Below are 21,543 nucleotides of genomic sequence, written 5' to 3'. Positions count from 1 at the left end.
GCAGACTAAATAAGACCAGTTTCTTCAGCCTCTCCTCATAAGTCAGGTGCCCCAGCCCCCTAATCATTTTCATTGCCCTCTGCTGTACTCTGTCCAATTTGTCCATATCCTTTCTGTAGTGGGGCCCCCAAAACTAGATGCAATACTCCAGATGTGGCCTCACCAGTGCCAAATAGAGGGGAATAATCACTTCTCTCAATCCTTCAAAAGACTTACACATGTGAATAGTGCCACTGACCTAAAGTGAAGCATGTGTACAAGTCTTTGCAGGATAAGGGCTTTAGTCAAATTATTTTCACTAACATGGAACCATGCAGCTGAAAGTCAACACCCTGCACTGAATCAGGATGCCCTAGGACCTGTGATTTTTATCTCATATACACTGCTGTGAATCTGAAATAACTTTTGACTTCAATGACATTTCTTTGGATTTACACTAACGTGAAGGTGACCAGGATACATGGCTCTTGGAGCCTTTATGTCATGATCATGTCCAGGGTTTCATAACTGCAGCTACTGGAGTAAAAAAATCAGTTTAAAAGCAGAGAGATATTTTTGTATTGACATTAATTTTTAGGTACAAAAGCAAGTCCCAACTCTGAAGGTCTGGGAAAATTATAAGCAAGTGGTTATAATGGAAGGGGATTTTCATCCTCAACTATCACATGCACTACACACATTCACTATACTCTTTCTCAAATTGACTAATTACACAGATGACTGCAGTTCAAACAGACTACACAAAAACAGGCTAATAATGACTCTGTGCAGCTTGGCTCTCTAGCTTGGATTTGATAGTAACATCTGACTATTAAACAAATTGTTTAATAAACTTTCTGCTTTGGCAACAGGCAGTATGATTTCTCTAGAGACCCAAAAGTACTCCAAAAAGGGGAAGAGGTGAGACAGGAAACTAATTAATGGAAAAAAAAAAAAAAGCAATAAGAAAAAAAAAAGAGTCCTGTAAGGAAAATTCACAGGTATGTGTGAGATAAAGATATTTTCCATGGATAAAGGCAGAGTTAGGAAACAGAATGTTTGGATTCATTATCCGGAACCACTAAAACCACACAGACTAAACAGATGACCAGGCAAAAGAAAGGCATTGCTTTGCTGTAGCATTCCTGCAACCCAACCTTTTAATTTCTCTTCCCTGAGATGCTTTTCCTCAGATTAATCTTCGTCTTTGCTCACAAGTAGAATTTTTTAAAAAAAAAATGACATTTGGCTTATCTATCAACTGTTCTAGATTATTATAAATGGAAATCATATTTCCAGATTGAACTGTCTGGCTTTGTTATGAAAATATGCTCTGTTTATGTTTTAGTTTAACTCTGATATTTTAATTCATTGTATCTCTGATATAATTAATTTGAAAGAGTCCAAAGAGTAGAAGAGGCATAAGATCAAAGAGCAATTCTCTTCTTCCCTCTGTACCTTTTGATGGCATTGTTTGTGTGAAGTATCATTCCATCAAGACTTTTTTTTTTTTTAAAACAAGCTAGAATTAAAGGGGGAGTTTTGTAGGCAGTGGCTTTAACAGGCACAAGTTAAAAATACTTAGGCTTACATATTTAAGCTTTGCACTGAGAACAAGCGGTGGAAACAGCTGCCCCTCTACATAATACTCCTCGTAACTTTTTCAGACTGAAAGCAGAGTTTATTATTAACATTATTTATGCAGCATTGTAGGTCTGTATCAGGCTTTACAGAAATAAAAGTGGAAATGCTCTCTACTCCAGAAAACACATAATCTAAAGGCCTGATCCTGCTAATTGCTCAGCAACCTTAATTTCCCACGGAGTCTGGTGTTCAGCACCTCTGACCAGACTCTGCAATTTGCAGCATCAAATTAAGCAAACACAGGGAAAGATAATGGACAAAGCTGGTGGGAGAGAAAGGAGAGATGAGGGTTTCAACAAACCAAGATAACGTGATCTGATCTGTTATGCTGCATGCAGCCCATGAATGTATTTATTTCAAAAAGAAGCTTGTGAAAAATGTGAAAGAGAAGCCCTAGGAGTGGAAGTATGGTAGAAATCTAGCGAACAGAAGCAATTTCAGGCTAGGTAGGGTAGATGGGTGCGCTAGGAAAGGGAGGCTGTTGTCACACATCGGGGCAGCGTATGAAAGGAAGTGCATGGAAGGAGATAAAGAATAAGAGTGGTGGAGTGAAAAGAGTGAGCTGAGAACTGAGGCATGCAATTGAGACAGGAGGATGTGCAAGCAGGTACAGAGCTGTGCAGTTCCAGCCCCTGTCCTCCCTTCTATACACTTTCCTGCTTTCTCCCTATACCTCTTTCCCCATCTCACCCAATTTTTTGAACTTTGATGCTATCCAGACAATGACTGGAGGTGGAGGAGGTGATGGCAGCTGCTTCCCTCTTACAACCTTTAGTCTAATGACTAGGGAACTTAGCTGGGATGGAAGAAACCCCAGTTCAAATCCCTACTCTGGTGCCCTAAGCACTATATGGGGTATTCTGGGGTGGGTCTTTCTCAATCTCTCCTGTTGAAGCTGTAAATAATGAAATATTTATTGGAGCAGGGACTTCAACTTGGGTCTCCCACTTCTCTGTGCTAATAACTAACCAAAGAAGTCCCAATGACTCTATAACCTAGTGGTTACAACACTCACCTGGGAGGAGGGAGACCTGGACTCAAATCTCTGTTCCAGAGTGACTATTTGAACCTGTCTCCCTTACAACCCAGATGAATGCCCTTCATGCCACGGTAAAGCTTGGGGGTTGGGGGAGGAACACACCTCCCATTCCCCGTTTTGTAACTCTAGTCCTTTAAAAATGCTCAGAAACAAAACATTTTGGATTAATGAAACATTTTGTTTGACTCACAACAGACTTTTTTGAATGACTGAAATTAAAAAATAAATAAATCGGATTTACTTCAACCCAAACCATTTTTTTTCCAGTTTTTTCAGAACTGCCATCAAACCAAAATAATCAGTTATTCACCCAGCTCTACCAAACCTTGCCTCCAGTAGCTGCTGAATACTTCTCATGCTAGTCTAAAACTTTCTCTCTTTCTATTTCCTACAGCTCCTCTAGTCTGTGCTCTGCTTCTTACCCAACTGAAATGCTCACAGAACCAGGATCATAGCAATGAAGAGAGGCATTCCAGCTGGGGAGTCAGAGATATAAGAATGCAAGAGAAACTAACACTACTGTGGTAAAATGTGTGTGTGGAGGAGAAAAGACAAATTGAAGAGATGCTCTGATGTTTCATCGTCCTTGTCAGTGAGTACCAGCATGCCACTTCATTACCAATGTTCACATAAGTTCCAGACACAGGGAGTAAAACCCATTGCAATAAAGGTGCTGATATACTGTACACACTCACATCCACGGCACAATTACAGCATGACATTATTCCAGTTTTACCTCAGTTTAAATATAGTTACACTGAGGTAAAACGGGAGTAACATAGGGTATGTTTACACAGCAATAAAATACCTGTGGCTGGCCTGGATCAGCTGACTTGGGTTTGTGGGGTTATAAAATTGCAGTGTAGACATCCAGGCTTGGTCAAGAGCCCAGATTCTGAGACTCTACAAGGCCCTGCAGCCTGAGCCCCATGAACCCAAGTCAGCTGACCCAGGCCTGCCATGGCTGTGCTGTGGGTCTTTTACCACAATATAGATGTACCCATAGTGGTGAATTTGGCCCAAAACATTTTCCTATATATATCATTTTTACTGTCTCTTTTGTGATAGAGAAAGCTAAGGAATAGGCCCTTTTCTTATTCTGAGAGTATCAGTTTCCACAAACTCTTCGAATAAGAATTGCTTCATTTAGATGAAGCACTTCATTTTGCCTTGCTAGAAAGTAGAAATCCCAAACTTGTGCCTAAATTCAGGTTTGCTTGCAAGCTGTGCAATAAATCAAAGCTACAGCAAGGTGCCCCAGTTAGTACTTTAAAGCACCATGATCACATTGCTCCATGGTATTTGGATCCTGACAGGAACCCAGTGTTGTATACCCTAGAAACAGACACACATTCTGTTTAGTGTGGAGTACCAACAACCACCTCATATTATATATATATACACACACACACACACACACACTACAGTATATTCTATGAATAAGGACTCTGTAATATTACCTGACTAAAGGCATGAAGGACTTGAGTTACTTCTTGTGAATACGGACATTCAGAATAGTTTTCATCTGCCCAGCGTCCCGTCCGGTTACATTTACGCCATGCCTTTGACTCTTCTGCTCCATTGTGGAGAGAAATGGAGCTAGAGGAATAGTGAAGACAGGGGTGATAAGCAGTTATCCCAGCTAGAGTTTTGGGCCATCTACGAGGAGGATAATAATAAGCAATTTTAACTTGACATGCCTTATTTAGAACCAATTTACAACGTGGCAGCAATATGGCAGAACATTTAAAAAAAACTGTCAGTACAAAGTAATAATTTAAAACATTTTATTCTCTAAAAAATAGTTTCCTGTTTTTGTGCTTTGTAGTAAATTACTTGGTTTTCTTGGGAAATGCCAAAAATACACTAACCCAGAGTCTGGCAGTGATGAAAACTGCAAATGATTTGTTCTAATGAGGCGTTTGGTTGTTAAAAAGTATAGATAGATAGATAGATAGCATGTTTCCTCCATTTGTGTCTATGCAGCTTTCTAAGAGCAGAGCTAAAGGGCACAGAGCTATCTGAAAATGCAACATCTGTTATTAAAAACCAAGTGGCAAATGCTCCAAAATGGGATGGCCATATGTACTGTGGATTTTGGCTCAAAGCCACAGAAGGGAAGAGCATGAGTTCCCTTGCAAAGTCCACCTTCTGCCTCAAGCACATGGAAACCAATCTATTGGAGATCTGCAGAAGCTGGGACCCATGGGTGAGGAGGGTGCTAAGCCTGAGGTGAAATGGGACAGTTATGCTCTAACAGGTTTCCCCTAAAAAGTATAATGGATAAGCCAGTGTAAGTTACACATGAGTTCCTCTGCTTGCTGTCAAGTCACTCCTGGAAAGAGGACTCATAGGGCAACAGCAGTCAGCATAGCTAAATTAGGCTAGAAGGGACCTGTGGGCAATGCAGTGTCTCTGTACTGCTACTGCATTCTGAAGAGGCTCACAAAACCCAGGGAATCTGAAACTGTTGGGGCTGAATCCTGTGCCTGGGGGGACAAAACATGTTCAAATGATTAAAAGGGGAAATTAGAAGGAAACGTAAATACAATCTGACAGAGTTTCAAATGCCATCGTAAGTTTGGAGAGGGTCAGGCCCTTTAGCATATGTCTATACAGCATTTTGGAGTGAGCCTCCCAGTCTTGGTCAACAGACTCGGGCTGGCAGGGCTTAGATCTAATCATTACATCAGTATAATTTAAACTGAGGATACGTCTACAGCACATTTTGGAGCGAGTCTCCCAGCTTGGTTCGACAGCGCTGTCTACACAGTTGTTTTTAGAGCACTAGTAAGAGCCACTAGTCTAAGAACATAAGAATGGCCGTACTGGGTTAGACCAAAGGTCTGTCCATCCCAATATCCCGTCTACTGACAGTGGCCAATGCCAGGTGCCCCAGAGGGAGTGAACCTAACAGGTAATGATCAAGTGATCTCTCTCCTGCCAATCATCACCACCTCAAACAGAGGCTAGGGACACCATTCCTTACCCATCCTGGCTAATAGCCATTAATGGACTTAACCTCCATGAATTTATCCAGTACTCTTTTAAACCCTGTTATTGTCCTAGCCTTCACAACCTCCACAGGGAAGAATTTCCACAAGCTGACTGTGCTGTGTGAAGAAGAAATTCCTTTTATTTGTTTTAAACCTGCTGCCCATTAATTTCATTTTGTGGCCTCTAGTTCTTATATTATGGGAACAAGAAAACAACTTTTCTTTATTCACTTTCTCCACACCACTCATGATTTTATATACCTCTATCATGTCTCCCTTAGTCTCCTCTTTTCCAAGCTGAAAAGTCCGAGCCTCTTTAATCTCTCTTCATATGGGACCCGTTCCAAACCCCTAATTGTTTTAGTTGCCCTTGTCTAAACCTTTTCTAATGCCAGTATATCTTTTTTGAGATGAGAAGACTACATCTGTATGCAGTATTCAAGATGTGGGCATATCATCGATTTATATAAGGGCAATAATATATTCTCCTTCTTATTCTCTATCCTCTTTTTAATGATTCCTAACATTCTGTTGCTTTTTTGACTGCCGCTGCACACTGCGTGGATGTCTTCAGAGAACTATCCACAATGACTCCAAGATCTTTTTTTCTGATTAGTTGTAGCTAAATTAGCCCCCATCATATTCTATGTATAGTTGGTGTTATTTTTCCCAATGTGCATTACTTTACATTTATTCACATTAAATTTCATTTGCTATTTTGTTGCCCTGTCACTTAGTTTTGTGAGATCTTTTTGAAGTTCTTAACAGTCTGCTTTGGTCTTAACTATCCCGAGCAGTTTAGTATCATCTGCAAACTTTGTCACCTCACTTTTTACCCCTTTCTCCAGATCATTTATGAATAAGTTGAATAGGATTGGTCCTAGGATTGGTCCTAGGACTGACTCTTGAGGAACACCACTAGTTACCCTTCTCCATTCTGAAAATTTATCATTTATTCCTACCCTTTGTTCCCTGTCTTTTGTTCTATGTTTTCTGGATCCCCCTTGTCCACATTTGTTGAACCCTTCAAAGACCTCTAATAGATTAGTAAGACATGATTTCCATTTACAGAAACCATATTGACTTTTGCCCAACAATTGATATTCTTCTATGTGTCTGACAATTTTATTCTTTGTGATTGTCTCTACCAATTTGCCCGGTGCTGACGTTAGACTTACTAGTCTGTAATTGCTGGGATCACCTCTAGAGCCCTTTTAAAATATTGGTGTTACATTAGCTATCTTCCAGTCATTGGGTACAGAAGCTGATTTAAAGGACAGGTTACAAACCATAGTTAGTAGTTCTGCAATTTCACATTTGAGTTCTTTCAGAACTCTTGGGTGAATGCCATCTGGTCCCGGTGACTTGTTACTGTTAAGTTTATCAATTATTCTAAAACCTCCTCTACTGACACCTCAATATGTGACAATTCCTCTGATTTGTCATCTACAAAAGCTGGCTCAGGTTTGGGAATCTCCCTAACATGCTCAGCCATGAAGACTGAAGCAAAGATTTCATTTAGTTTCTCTGCAATTACTTTATTGTCTCTAAGTGCTCCTTTTGTATCTTGATTGTCCAGGGGTACCATTGGTTGTTTAACAGGCTTCCTGCTTCTGATGTACTTTAAAAACATTTTATTACCACTTTTTATGTTTTTGGCTAGCTGTTCTTTAAACTCCTGGGTGTGTTAAACAGGCTGGGAGACTCACTCCAAAATGCAATGCAGACATATCCTCAGTTTAAATTATACTGATGTAATGTTTAGACCTAAGCAGTCATACAAGTACTCAGCTTGCCAGTGACGAATGTAGCACACCTCGATTATCGTTTAGATTAAACATGTAAATTAACCCTTTTTACTTTTGCTCTGAAGGTTGATTTGAACGCTAGTACATAATACGCTGATAGGTTCTGAGCCATCTACATTTTTTCAATGCCAAAGAAAGTTAAGCCAAGAAGAAAAATTATCTTCCTTTTCCACAGCTAACTAACCAATGAAATAATTCATCAAATGGAGCAAAAACATTGGATTCAAAATGAAACATGAACAGAGTTTGGAAAAAAAAGAAAAAGAAAATACCAGATATTTTCCTCCTTGCATTTGAACTGTATGTTACCTTTAGTGAAAGATAGTGTACTGTATTAGCTAAAAGCCCAATTCTTACCTCAAACATAAAATCAATGAGGGTCTTCAGAAAAGTAAGCACCTAATGTAAGCAAGGCTGTCAGAATCTAACCCTTTAGGATTAGGAATAATGCAACTTAAAGCTTTTACCTTTAGCTCTTAAGAACAGACTTAGAGTAAGTGAGAAGCAAAGTACAGCATCACACAGAATATTATGCAGTTCATAGGATCAGTTCACTCTGATTCACAATGCATAATATTCTTATTGCAATTATAAACACCACCTGGGCCTGCCAACTAAAAGGACCAACCTTCCACCACATTTATTGCTTCTCTGCCCAATAAAGAGGCAGTTCTTTTTAGTTCTGCTTTTTGGATGATGTCTTTCTACCTACATATTTGCTATGATATCAAAACCTCAAAGATCTTTCCATTAAAAATTACTGGCATGTTAGCTACATCTCAGAAGAGAAACCTTTGAAACATGCTTCATGTGTTAATGCTAAGTTTGCTCAAAAGAAGTTCTCTATAATTTTACATTAATTCCCTTCAAATGCCAAAAGATTCCATGGATTCAAGATACTTTTGATCTATGCTTCAAAACTAAATTTGTCTGGACTTTCTGAAAGATGATCAATAAGGAGAGAAACATGCATTCCTGTTCCTTTGATTTATATATAAAGGCAAAATGCCCTTGGAGTTAGTTTGAGACACTATGTAGGAATTTATACATCTTTTATTTATAAATAAAAGGATGACATTTACTGGCAAGTGTATAATGGGCTTCTTAAAGTTGCCATTTGAAAGCTGCATTGTGTGGCACTCAGTACTATTTTATATAATCTATTTTAAAAATGGTTCATTAAAAAGCACCCAAAATTCACTCTTATGGGGCTAGATAGAAAGGTAGTTTTGCCAGTAACAAATAAACCCAAGCAGCTCTGGTTGAGACTTTTAAAGGAATCAAAGGAATTTAGCTATGTGTCTTGCATTAATTTCAATATTTTCCTTGAAATTTGTGGTGAAGCAATAATATGTTTTGGGGTAGGTTTTTTTGTTTTTTGTTTTTTGTAGAATTGTGAAAACAATCTTTGGTGGCAGTAAGTTTTCCTTCTCCCCACCCCCGCCCCCAACTCTGTCTATGTTGTACTAGAAGTGAAAGCTAGAAGCAAAGTCCCAAGAAAAATTGACTCATTCTCACAGTTTAAGGATAAACTGAAGGAGAAGATGTTTAGTCCAGTTGGAAGCTTGTACACAGAGCGCTTAGCTCCCACAGGAAAAAGTCCTTGCCCACCTTAGTTTTCTTTTAATTAATTATGCAATATCAACTGTTATGATAATCAACCTGGCAACAAGTTACCTTCTTGCTCTTTGGAGATGGTTACACACTGGTGTTACTGCAGGACAGGTTAAAATAACTTATCTTAGAGTGTTATACTCATCACCACCATATTTCAACTTCTCCCAGTGAAAATCTCTAGCAATATAGCGGAATCCCTAGTTGATTTCATGAAGTCTCTGGTTCTTCTCCATTTTGGGAGTTACAAACTTTTAAAAACATATCATGTGATTAAACTGGAGATAAATCATAAGTTACATTTGGTCACCACTTAGTGCAGACTATGGGATTAATATGTAATTTTAGGGGAAAAGTCTACCCAAATGCAACTAATATACTTAATCTCTTTCTAAATACAATTTATGGGTAATACTCATATTTATTTAAAAGAACAAGTTTTTCAGAAGGCAGATTTAAGTATTCTATTACTATTTTTTCCAATTTTACTATATATTACTAGGTATTTTTGTAACTTGGGTACTATATTCATAAAAAGTCATCTCAAGTAATCTCTGTTTATCTGAACAATTTTCACTTTACATTTTTAGTATCTCCAGTGGAGTATTCCGTAACCGTTGTAATGCTATTTATTGCTCCTAATAGCACCTGAACAAAACAACTTGAACTCAAATGGATTATTCAGAAGTGTATTGAAGATCATATCCTTTAATGTTTTAGTGCAGTGGTTATTGACTTATTCTTTACTATGATTCTGTGTTACAAAAGAGAAAGGAGTCCCAGAAGTTTTCAGAGCCTCCTCACATTTAGCCATAATGAAAAGAAAGGCAGTCACAACCCCGCTAAACCTTCCATGACCTCAGGTTGAGAACCCATACTATACTGCAAGCATTATAACAGAGTTTCTCATAATGCATTCTATAGACCACAAACAGGGCCGTCCTTAGGATTTATGGGGCCCTACGCAGTATTATTAAACTGGTGCCCCTATGCCGGATGGCAGCCCAAGCTCACAGCCTGGTGGGGGAGGGGGGTGGAGGGACTTGACAGCAAAGGATAATGAGATGCCCAGCCTGCCTCAAGGTGGCGGAGAGTCACAGTTCCCCGCAGAGACTTCCATGCACTCTCCCTCATGCAGAATGGACATGAAGAAAGTACCTAATTAAAAGCACTAAAATTTGGGAATAAAAAATGTCAGTCACAGGTTTTTTGATATGCCCTGAAGTTTGTCAGAGATTTATTTGCAAAAACTTCATAGTAAGGGTGAGTCAGCTGTCCTGCTGAATACAACATTACATATAATGGAATACATGATGGAGCTCTTCTCTGTTTTACATTTTCTTCATCAGTATTTCTAAGTTGAATTTATATTTTAAATGTACTCAAATCTTAAACCAGCATTCCAGATTACTACATATTTAACTCACTGAAACAAAGACATTCTTTTAAATTAATCAGAGAGGTTTAGTGTGTTCATAACAATGTTCATTGCTTTTAGAAAAAGGGAACAGTAATTTATTTTGTGTCATCTCCATAACAAGAGACATGGTTATGAAATTTCACCAACTTTAAAAAAATATGTTTCCAAAGATTTTAGGTATAACAAGGATTTTGTCTTACTAAGGTACTGATTTTGCTGGAGGGTTCTTTTAAAACTAGTTTGTCGGATAGTCAGAAGTAAAGAAAGGGAACTCTTTGTCCAGCTATCTGGAAGGGAAGGACTGTTGTCCCTTTAAGGGCTCTCTTCAGTGGGGAGTGGGGGGAGAGGTGGTGAAGGGATGGACAGGAAGATTTGGAAGCACTTTTTTTTTTTTAACTACAGTAATTAAAATGTGTATTTTAGATAAGGGAGGTCTTTTGAAGGATTTATTTAAAAAACTATGTCTGAAGATCCACAATTTAAGGCTAAAGATGATTGTGCATCTAAAACTCTATGCATTTTTTAGAAATGTGATTTTATAATCTTCACCAGCTCACTAATGAAATATTTTTAAAGCAAATTTTAAACTAAGGTCCTGTAGACTGACATGTTTTGTGTAAATATTACATTAATGCACAACTGTTTTTGTCAGTAAAGTCAGAAACTGACAGTATAAAAATTTATTTGGGCATAAGCTTTCGTGGACATCTGATGAAATGGGTTCTAGTCCACAAAAGCTTATGCCCAAATAATTTGTTAGTCTTTGAGGTGACACAAGGACTTGTCCTTGTTTTTGCTGATACAGACTAACAGGACTACCACTCTGAAACCTGTCAGTATATACCTTGGGGTTGGCAAATGCCTGTTAAATGGCTTTATTACCCCTTGAATGTCTCTTTAACAGTTTCAGTGTTGTGCTAATAGGTCTGGCAGGCTGGAGTTTTTTTCACTTTTAACTACTAGATTCCCTCCCAAGGAAGACTCACCAGGCTAGAGCAGCCATCTGTGGGAGCCTGCAGGAAGGGTCAGAACAGGGATAGGAAAACAAGAGGGGGGACACTAAGACCCAGTGGTGCCCCAAATTTTCAGGTGCCCTACGCAGCTGCCTATGTTGCCTATTCCTAAGGACGGCCCTGACCACGAAGCACCTGCCGGTGGTCCTCAGAGATCTGGCTAGTCAAAGGGTGTTGGTTCTTCATCCTACTAAAGCACATTTAAAAACACAGCAAAAACTAAGTGAGATACTTTCCTAATGTTCCTTTTCCACATGAGCACTTGTTGTCATAAGGATATTTATATAAACCATGGATGAGAGGGAAAATAGTCCACAGGTCAATTTCTTGCATTAATATGAGGTCCATGCTGAGAAAATGTTTGAGAACCTGTTGTAAGTAATGTGGCCAGGATGAACGTATAGATCCATTTTATAGAGGACAAAGGCCTTTGCTTTCTTCATCTTTGTATATTTTAAACTTAGACAAAATCATACCTGAAATCTCCTTTATTATTAATTATTCTTTCTTCAGGGCAGTAGGGTGCTGCTGTTTCTAATACCACAATTTCTACGTGCTTAGTACTGGTTCCATAGGAGTTGTTGATCAGACACTCCCAATCTCCAGTTGCACCAATGTCAATGTTGGACAAGATAAGCTCACTATATGTATATATAAAAAAATAAAATACAAATTATTGACCACAGCTAATCTATGCACAGGTAGACATTTATTACTTGAAAAATATGAAGTTCTCTTTTAGGAATTTACTACAAAAATACAAAACCATTTGTGTGTGTGTATTGCGACAGACAGAGAAACATGGTGATTTGGTATGAAGTTTTCATCAACATGAATTTGGATTAGCTGTTCTGACCATGAGTGACAAAGCCACAGATATTTGTACAGGTCATCCCAAATGAGTATCAGTTACATACAAAAAGCTACATGAAAAGAATGTTATTTACACTGCAAAGTCAAACAACGGAAAGTTAGAAAATGCCAGATTTACAGTTGCCACTGCAACCTGAATTTGGTCATGATGTCCTCCACCCCAAAGATGTTTTAGCAACTCCAAGGCATTCTCAGGCCAGTGTCTTGTACTGCTGCAGCATCTGCATGGGCCTGGATCTTTACAATTTTCAGTGATTTTAGCAAACTGTCAACAGTTTCCTGAGTAATGCAAGCAAGAAGATGAAAATGATAATTGTGTTAGTATTGTGCAACTCAGGGGCATCTGAATGGCATTTCGAGGGACAAAGAAAATACATTTGTATAGCTGGGGGTTCTCATTGTTACTGTTTCTGCTAACAGTGGAGGTGTTACTACTTGTCTAAAAAAAAACCCCAAAATCAAAAATAAACAAACCCCCCCACACACAAACCCTTAGAATGGAGTGTTAAGAAACCTAAATATAGGGGTTATTATCAAGTCCCCAATACTGAAACTTCTGTGCAGTACGACACCATACTAACATGTTGACTCTGTATGCCAAATATTCTACAAGGTTTGGGGAATTATTTTAGACCTATTTCTAAATTGTATTAATACTATTTTTCATAGACTTCAACATGTCAGCCCTGCTTCCCTTAGTATAATGAGGGAACCCTTTACCCCATTGAAGTCAAAGGAAATTTTACCATTGACTTCAATAGGACCAGGATTTCACCTAATGAGTGCAATTCCATAGATCTTATAAACAAAAAAATTAACTATTGAATTTCTGGAAGCAAATTCAACATTTAAGTCCTTATTAAAGATGCATTTCTGCTGTGCTACATACAGCAAATATTCTTCGTTTGAGTCCTACCTACAACAAATCTACCTGGAAACAAACAAACATTGTTCCCCTTCCTCTGACTTGTGTATCTGTCCTTAGACTGCGAGATTCTTGTGTCATGGCTCATCCCTTTCAGAATTTCTGGGAGGTGCCTTGTTAATTGTAATCACTAACAAACAATGAGACACCTTTAAAAGATACCTAAACACTTTTATTTACATAATTCATGTTGATATTTTAAAGGTGTAAAGTGTCATGATCTACCATGAAAAATTTACACCATTGAAAAAAGCTTGCTTTCTAATAAACAAATCGCAATATATTAATTAGACCGTAAATCTGTCACTGATCCAGAACTGAATATTGCTCATTCTGATCCTCAAGGAAATGCATTTCTAGGAAGAAATTCTAGATTTCAAAAGGAGTTGGGAGGATGGGAAAGGCAACATCTCCCTGAAAATTTTTTATTTTTTTACAAAAATGGAAGCTGTTCAAATCTGCTCAGTGACTTGGAATGTTAGATGTTCTGGAAGAAATGGATTATGGCCAGAATGCAGGCAAGGTGATAAATGTGCATGATAAAACAATATCACATAGTTCAGTAACTGTCAAACTGATATCAAAATAAAATCTGAGGTAGTTAAAATAAAACCTTATCGGCAGGTGTTTGGAGGTCCTTCAAGCTATCTGTCATGAGTTTGACAATTTTTAAAGGCAATGTGTAGTAAAAAGAATTATACCAGAATTATTGCATTTTGTCATCTTAAACTTCTTGACAAATTTCTATTCTTTCAACTTAAATCATGATGAATAAATTAAACAACACATTAGCTGCATGAAGGTGTCCAATTTCCTCACATGCAAACTAGTTGAACTGATGCTGTCATCTATATCAAAATGGACTACAATTGATTGATTCACTCAGCAATTTATATTCCCATTTTTTTTCTCCATAAACAATGGAGGATGACCTCCTCAGCTAGTCACTTCAATACCATTAACCAGTTGATAATGATTCCTAAATTAAATTTACTCTTTCAGACCACAGATACTTTCACATCACCTTCACAGTCAGCTGAGGACAAAAACTTCTAGCTAGTTGAAAAATTTCCATTGAAACTGTTTTTCAATAAAACGTTTTTTGAAAAAAAATGACTTCACAGTGGCATTGAGGCAGAATAACTTCTGAAATGTGTGAAATATGGGACAGTCAGATGAACTAATCTATTGATATAATTGATAAAAAAGCATATAAGATAACTGTTAATGTTTTGCATTTGAGAACAAGTTTGATGCACTTGCTTTTTGGGTATCTGCTGGATACAGATGTGAAGGCTTTATGGGGGTACCAGACTGCATTATCAACAGCTTGTGGGAAATCTGAAGCTGGAAAGGAATGTACATGTCTTTCCCCTTAACTTCTTATTTCCATCCTTTTAAAGTTCTGATTGCATGAAGTTTTGCCATAATCTTAACTACTATTAAATGTAGTTTTTGCTTGCTAATTAAGTTAACTTAATTTTCACACAGCTCCACAGGCAAATATTTACTAGCGTAACATTAGCCCTTACATTAGAAGTACAAGAGATCAGCGTTCTCTGAGATCATATGAGGAGGCTGACATTCAGATTCATTTAGCTTTCTATGAGACTTGACTAATGGTGGACAAAATAAAAGGCCAGATCCAGCATTAAGCAATGCAGAAGACCCTGCATAATGACTAGGGTACGAATTACCATCTGGCCATGGCAAATTAAGAATTAATTTATATTCCTCTAGGAACATTTTGGGTAGTGAGCCCAATGGTGAAATTGTTCATTTTCTTACCATCTGGATATGACAAATGATTAACTGATTTTATTCCCCCCTGGAGGCTTTTTGGGGACTGGTCAAGTAGAGAAACCTTTTACATTCTTAAAAAGAGACGTCTGTAAATTGTCCTGCCACTCAACTTGATGCCTTAAACATTTTTTCACCTATAATCCTTGGCAACTTCAGGTTTCTGGAAGACTTTAAAGAAAGCATGGGTCTGTATACAATTTTAAACTCCTTTGTAAATCTTTCCAGGAGGTACACTGCTTATGCCGTGTCTTGGCATTATTACAGTAGCTTTCTCAAAGGTTCCAATAATAATAGTGATTTTTGGCTCCTAATAACAGGCTGCTCTTGAGCTTCCTTGAGGATGGTGGTGAGTCTTGGCAAGGGCTAGAAACTCTCAGTCTCCACATGAGCCTAGAAGAATGCTGAATGTAGGGAGCTTGATCAGAGTGGAATCAAGACATGAGGAGGATGGAGGCTCCTGGTTCCTCCTGTTCACAAGAGATGCATTTAGTTGTGCCTCTGGCTGCCATCTCTCTTTCAGACACCTGGCTTATCCCACAAAGGCTGAGGATCGTTCCCACGAGTTCATTCAGCAGACCTCGTGGCAGTAGCGAGGGGGTGAAGGGTGAAGCAGAGGACAGAAAGAGCCCACTGCAGCGGGCATCATGCCTTTCCTAAAACTGGAATGGTTTTTCTCTCTCTTCTTGAGAGATGTAGTAGTTGCCATTTCCAGTAGAAGCTTGTGACTTGGCAAGAGGTACAGTGGATGAAAGTCTAGATGTTCACAAGAGGGGATTAGTGCAACTTGGAACTGAAGTGTTCTGATTGGAGAGCTGCCCGAAGAGGTCAAAGGGCCGAGTAGCACAAATTTTGTTCATTTAGATTTCACTGTCAATTTATCATGCACCTTATATTATAAACACAGAACCTCAAAAGCAAGGAAGAGGATTGTAGTGGGGTTCACTCAGAGGCCAGCTGGCGCAGTGGGCATGCTGTGACATAACAGTCTCCAAAGTCTGGAGGGACTGGGAGCCTTGTCAGGCAGGGGTGGCTCCAGGCACCAGCACACCAAGCGCGTGCCTGGGGCGGAAAGCCACAGAGGGCGCTCTGCCGGTCACCGCAAAGGTGGCAGGCAGGTTTCCTTTGACGGCTTGTCTGCGGAGGGTCCGCTGGTCCCGTGGCTTTGGCGGACCACCCGCAGGTGTGCCATCAAATCCACGGGACCAGGGACCTCCCGCAGGCAAGCTGCCAAAGGCAGCCTGCCTGCCGTGCTTGGGGCGGCAAAATACCTAGAGCCGCCCCTGTTGTCTGGCAATCTCAGGGTCTGGCAGCCAAGTTACAGTCTGTCCTTCTCTATGTTGGACTAGGGGCAGAGGGAAGGGTAAGGAGACCTGGGTGATCCCTCTCCACATGGTCCCAGCCCAGAGCCCAAGGGATGTGTCTGTTCCCACTGGCTGATACCCCAGACCAGCCTCATCTGGGCCACTTCCAACCCCCCTCCCCACCAGGTCTCTCTTTGTTTGGGGAATGGTCACAGCCCTCTGCTTGCCTCTCACAAAAGGTTGTTCAAGCAGTCTCAGTGAATCAGATAGGCAGTTGGGGCTTCCCAGCTCGCTTCGCAGTGTTCAATGATTTCCTCCTTGTCAGAGAAAAGGGGCGAGAAAAAGAGGTCATTCCCCTGTGTATTCCTCTTTCCTAGAAGGTACTGTCTTCCTTCCTGTATATAGTCTCTCTTTCACTCTCCCCACAGCTTGTTTGCCAGAGTCCCATTTCTAACAGGTCCCCTATTTGGAGCATGCTCTGCAGCTGCTGAGATGAAGGGCCTTCTGGCCCAGTACTGCTCCATCGCTCCTTTAGTCTTAGTGAGGGGTCTGCAAACCCCAACACAAGGATATACATATATTCTCCTCTTTGTGCTGGGAGAACTTATGCGTGATAGGAGTCCTCTCTCAAATGTAATGATTGACATGCTGGAAAATTAACCACTATATACAACTGAAACTATTCCATGAAAAGTCATTGTAATACTCTACAACAGCCTGCAGCATTGGTCATTGCTAAGTGAGGAAGCTTAATACAGGCAGAAAGTATACCCATTTAATCAGTATGGCAAAAGATTTTCATTTGAAGCATAGATTTTCTTCCTTAGAGCTATGCATAACTAATTAGGCAGATCAGAAGTAGGTCATGTTATGTAGAGTTATGAGTTACTCATTTCTTGTCCCCAAATAATACCTTAGCAACATTTATCTTCTGATAGTCATTTACATGTCAGAAAAAATAACCATGGGAAGGCTACAGCAGCCTATTTTGATAATCTTTCCTTCAGAAAGGTTTTAGAATCTGATCTAATTTCCTGTATAACACTGGAAGAACCAATCTTTGTACAGGGGAGAAACAAAAATAAATTATTGGAACATGAACAGTTTAACTTTTGTTAAACTTAACTCTTCTTCAGGCAGACAGACACAGAGAATTGTTTTCCACAATTTAGGCAAAAAGCCTGCATAGCCTATATCTAATCCAAGCCTCCATAAATTATTAATACTAACAAAGAATTTAAAAAATGATGATCCCTGGAGCCTGCTGCTGCTTAGAATGCAGACTTTCACAGAGGATAAAAGGTTAAGGCATGGAAAATCAAAAGAGAATGTGCAAGTCTGGGCATTTAAAACTAACATATTGCTAGCCTGATCTCTCTGACAAATTGTCAGAATTGCCCATGAAATAAATATCTTTAGAGAACTGATGCATTTTTAAAGAAAATTTGTGTCAGGCAGCAGCAAGAAAAAGGGAAGATACTCATTCAGAGTCTTTATGCAACACAGAAGAGGTCTAGCAAATATATTCCAGGTGTAATCAATTTGTCAAAGTCATCAAATTCAATACACTGGATTTTCTATTTCTTCTGATCAAATATATAAAACATATAACTAATCATTTAATTCAATCTATGTGTTGAAAAACCAGACACTCAAAATATTTAATATATTAAACATTAAGTTTCATTGTGATTTAAATAGTGCCTAACTTGCTCATCTTTGGTTTATGTACTAAGAGGACCATGCTACCCTGTGGATTACCCAGTTATCTTGGAATTCACTCAACTGCCATAGCAGTCGTTTGGTACAATGCAGTTAGATCTGCTGTACATCTTCCATTTGCTCTCAGAGAAGTAGTATTCTAGACTGGAATATTGTATCCAAAGAAAGTTTTATTCCATTTGCATAGTTCTTGTGTACTAGCAAAGGTTATCAGACAAAAATATCATTGTGACAATCAGTCCAACAGAGTCAAAATTGCATAAAAAGCTTTTTAAGTAAAAACATTTCCCAGATGATTCATGAGAAGTGTTAACCTCTTTTTGATGATTCTTGATTATTTGATTACAGGCCTTTGGGACTAGCCAGAAAAAGATAATGCTCAGTTCACTACATAAACTAATTTTTTAATTTGAAATTATTTCTCTCTCACGTTTGTAGTTCAAATGCTTGTACAGCAGCATGGCTGAAGTGGGGCTGCTATCTAATCACTTGTACTTATGAATATTGAAATATAACAATTTAGGAATACTGGTCAGTGAGGGTTACTGGGGTCAGAAGACTTGCCTTTGTGAATGCATTGATTAAGCAAGAGAAGGCTATGGGAATAACAAACAGGGAATACTATGACTTCCCAGATAAGAACATCTAGGTAGACACTTGAAAGACAATGGGGCAAACTGTTGACTTCAAAAGTCCTGTCTCCAACATGTTATACATCTTATTTTGCCAAAGTGGGGAGCTGCCAGATCAAATGGCTATAAACAGTCAAAAAGTGTCATGATTCCTGCCAGGGTCATGAGTTGCCAAGGGCTGCTCAGGATGTTCTCAATGAGGCCTGACAGGCTCAGCTAGAGAGACACCTTTAAAAGATACCTAAACACTTTTATTTACATAATTCATGTTGATATTTTAAAGGTGTAAAGTGTCATGATCTACCATGATCTACCATGATCTACCCTACTGGATTAATTCACTGTATTAAAAATGCAAATGGTTATGTGTTATTGTGGGATTGTATGTAACGTCTCTAGAGAGGCGTCCTGATTAATGGAAACCCTGAGCCTCAAATGATTATTTTTTTAAACATGAACTTTTAAAAGTTAAGTGGGTTTCCCAGGAAATCTTTAGGGGGAAGTGAGTAAAAATGTAATTCTTCCAGTTAGGCAAGAACTCAGCCTTTTGAAGCAGACCCTTCCACCATTCCATGCTGGAAGATTCAATTGTGCAGAGTTCCCTCTAAGCACATCTCATAGGGAGATGAGTGAGCCCTAAGATAGCTAACAGTACCTATTTTCTTTAGGAAACATGAAATTTATTTTTTCTTAGACTTTCAGCCAAAACTTTACAGTTAACAATACTTGTTTTGATTAATGTTCTTATCTCTACAATATTTCAGTATTCTCAAAATTAAGCAGTCAGATAGTATATCACAAGACAATTTTTTTCAGTTGCCTTTATTCTATCAAACAAGTAGAATGTACCATATCTGCCCCCATTGTTTTCCACAGGATTTGTACATTTAGTTCACAAATTTATTTTAAACTATTCCCAGGTCTTTAATAAGTTACAAAACAGTAAATCATCTCCCTTGTCACTGGATTTTATTTAATCAATTCAGATTATTTCAGAAAAATCCCAACATTACTCTTCCAATTAATTAATGTGAAAATCCTCTTGTTCTTTTCAGATAATTAAGCCTTAGGTCTGTGTCCTTCCAAAAAAATGGCACTGATTTTTTAACAATATTGTTTAGAGTCTAAAAATACTGTCTGAGATGGGATTCTTTTCTAAAAGTTTTAGCAATATGGACTTTTCATGCTTTCAGTATCCTTTGTTGCACAGTCTGAAGTTTAAGGTAACCTCAAAATGGTAGAGGAGCATTGATTTACACGTTAAACGGGTTTTTGCTTTGCTAAGTCACTTTACCTAGCTGTTCAGCAATTAAGCATCAAATAGAACCCAAGATTGCTGCTCAAATGATGCACAAATAAAATATCAGCACTATACAATTTCTGCTGATTACCACTTGCCTCTCAATATGCCCTTTAGTTGCTCATCCATCAACAAGAGGTCACTGACAGCAGTACATAAAGTCCTTCTAAAAAAATCTATGGGATGAATCAGATTTCTTGGTCTCTATTTATCCTCACAACTATGGTCTTTTTGTCTTGCCTAGATAAGGGGTATGCCTACACTACAGTATTATTCCGACTTTACATAAACCGTTTTTTAAAACAGATTGTATAAAGTCGAGTGCACGCGGCCACACTAAGCACATTAATTTGGCAGTGTGTGTCCATGTACTGAGGCTAGAGTCGATTTCTGGAGCGTTGCACTGTGGGTAGCTATCCCACAGCTCCTGCAGTCTCCCCCGCCCATTGGAATTCTGGGTTGAGATCACAATGCATGATGGAGCAAAAACAGTATCGCGGGTAATTCTGGGTAAATGTTATCGCTCAATCCTTCCTCTGTGAAAGCAACGGCAGACAATCATTTCCTGTCCTTTTTCTCTGGATTGCCCTGGCAGATGCCATAGCATGGTAACCATGGAGCCCATTTAGCCTTTTTTTCACTATTATCGTATGCGTACTGGATACTGCTGACAGACGTGGTACTGCAGTGCTACACAGCAGCATTCATTTTCCTTTGCAAGGTAGCAGAGACAGTTACCAGCCCTATTGCATCGTCTGCTGCTTTGGAAATTGGCGATGACGGTTATCTGTCATATTGTACTGTCTGCTGCTGTCATGGGTGCTCCTGGCTGGCCTCGCTGAGGTCGGCCAGGGGTGCATGGACAAAAATGGGAATGACTCCCAGGGTCATTCCCTTCTTTATGTTTTGTCTAAAAATAGAGTCAGTCCAGCCTAAAATATGGGGCAGGTCTACTAGAGAACCAGAGAGCACAGCCGCTCCAGGTCAGAGCCCCAGATATCCCGCAGAAATGATGAGCTGCATGCCATTCTAGGGGGTGCCCCTGCAACAACCCCACCCATTGCTTCCCTCCTCCCACACCCCACCTGGGCTACTATGGCAGTTATCCTCCCATTTGTGTGATGAAGTAATAAGGAATGCAGGAATAAGAAACACTGACTTTTTAGTGACTCTCAATGTACGTCTATGGCAGCCCATAGCTCTATACTTTGAGCACATTTTAAAATGAAAAACTATCATTTGCAATGGTTCATGATTGGGACATAGCAGCATAAATTCCAGGTGGCATTTGGATCTACACAGTATCATGATCAAATACTTAGACGATGTGAATAGTATGTCTTCTAATAGCACGTATTATCTCAGCTTCAGTTATGGGCATGCTAGTTTTCCCATTAACACCTACTTTCATGGGTTCTTAACCTACTGCACAAGTCACTGTTTTCAAAAAGAGCCTCACAAACCATAATGGCCC

At 39.1% G+C, this 21,543-nt stretch overlaps 1 protein-coding gene across 1 annotated transcript in view; it reads right to left on the bottom strand.

The window, feature by feature from the left end:
- Nucleotides 1-21,543, bottom strand: part of ADGRA1 (adhesion G protein-coupled receptor A1) — a 454,349-nt gene that overhangs the window by 208,329 nt on the left and 224,477 nt on the right. Inside the window, exons 8-9 of the mRNA XM_030570731.1 lie at nucleotides 11,990-12,154; nucleotides 4,123-4,321 (exon numbers count right to left, since the gene is read on the bottom strand). Of these exons, the coding sequence (XP_030426591.1) occupies nucleotides 4,123-4,321; nucleotides 11,990-12,154 (364 nt within the window). The remainder of the gene's footprint in view (nucleotides 1-4,122; nucleotides 4,322-11,989; nucleotides 12,155-21,543) is intronic.

Source organism: Gopherus evgoodei, chromosome 7, assembly GCF_007399415.2.
Source record: "Gopherus evgoodei ecotype Sinaloan lineage chromosome 7, rGopEvg1_v1.p, whole genome shotgun sequence".
Taxonomy (NCBI): Eukaryota; Metazoa; Chordata; order Testudines; family Testudinidae; genus Gopherus; species Gopherus evgoodei.
Note: the sequence above shows the minus strand (reverse complement) of the source record. Positions and strands in the feature narration are given on the sequence as shown.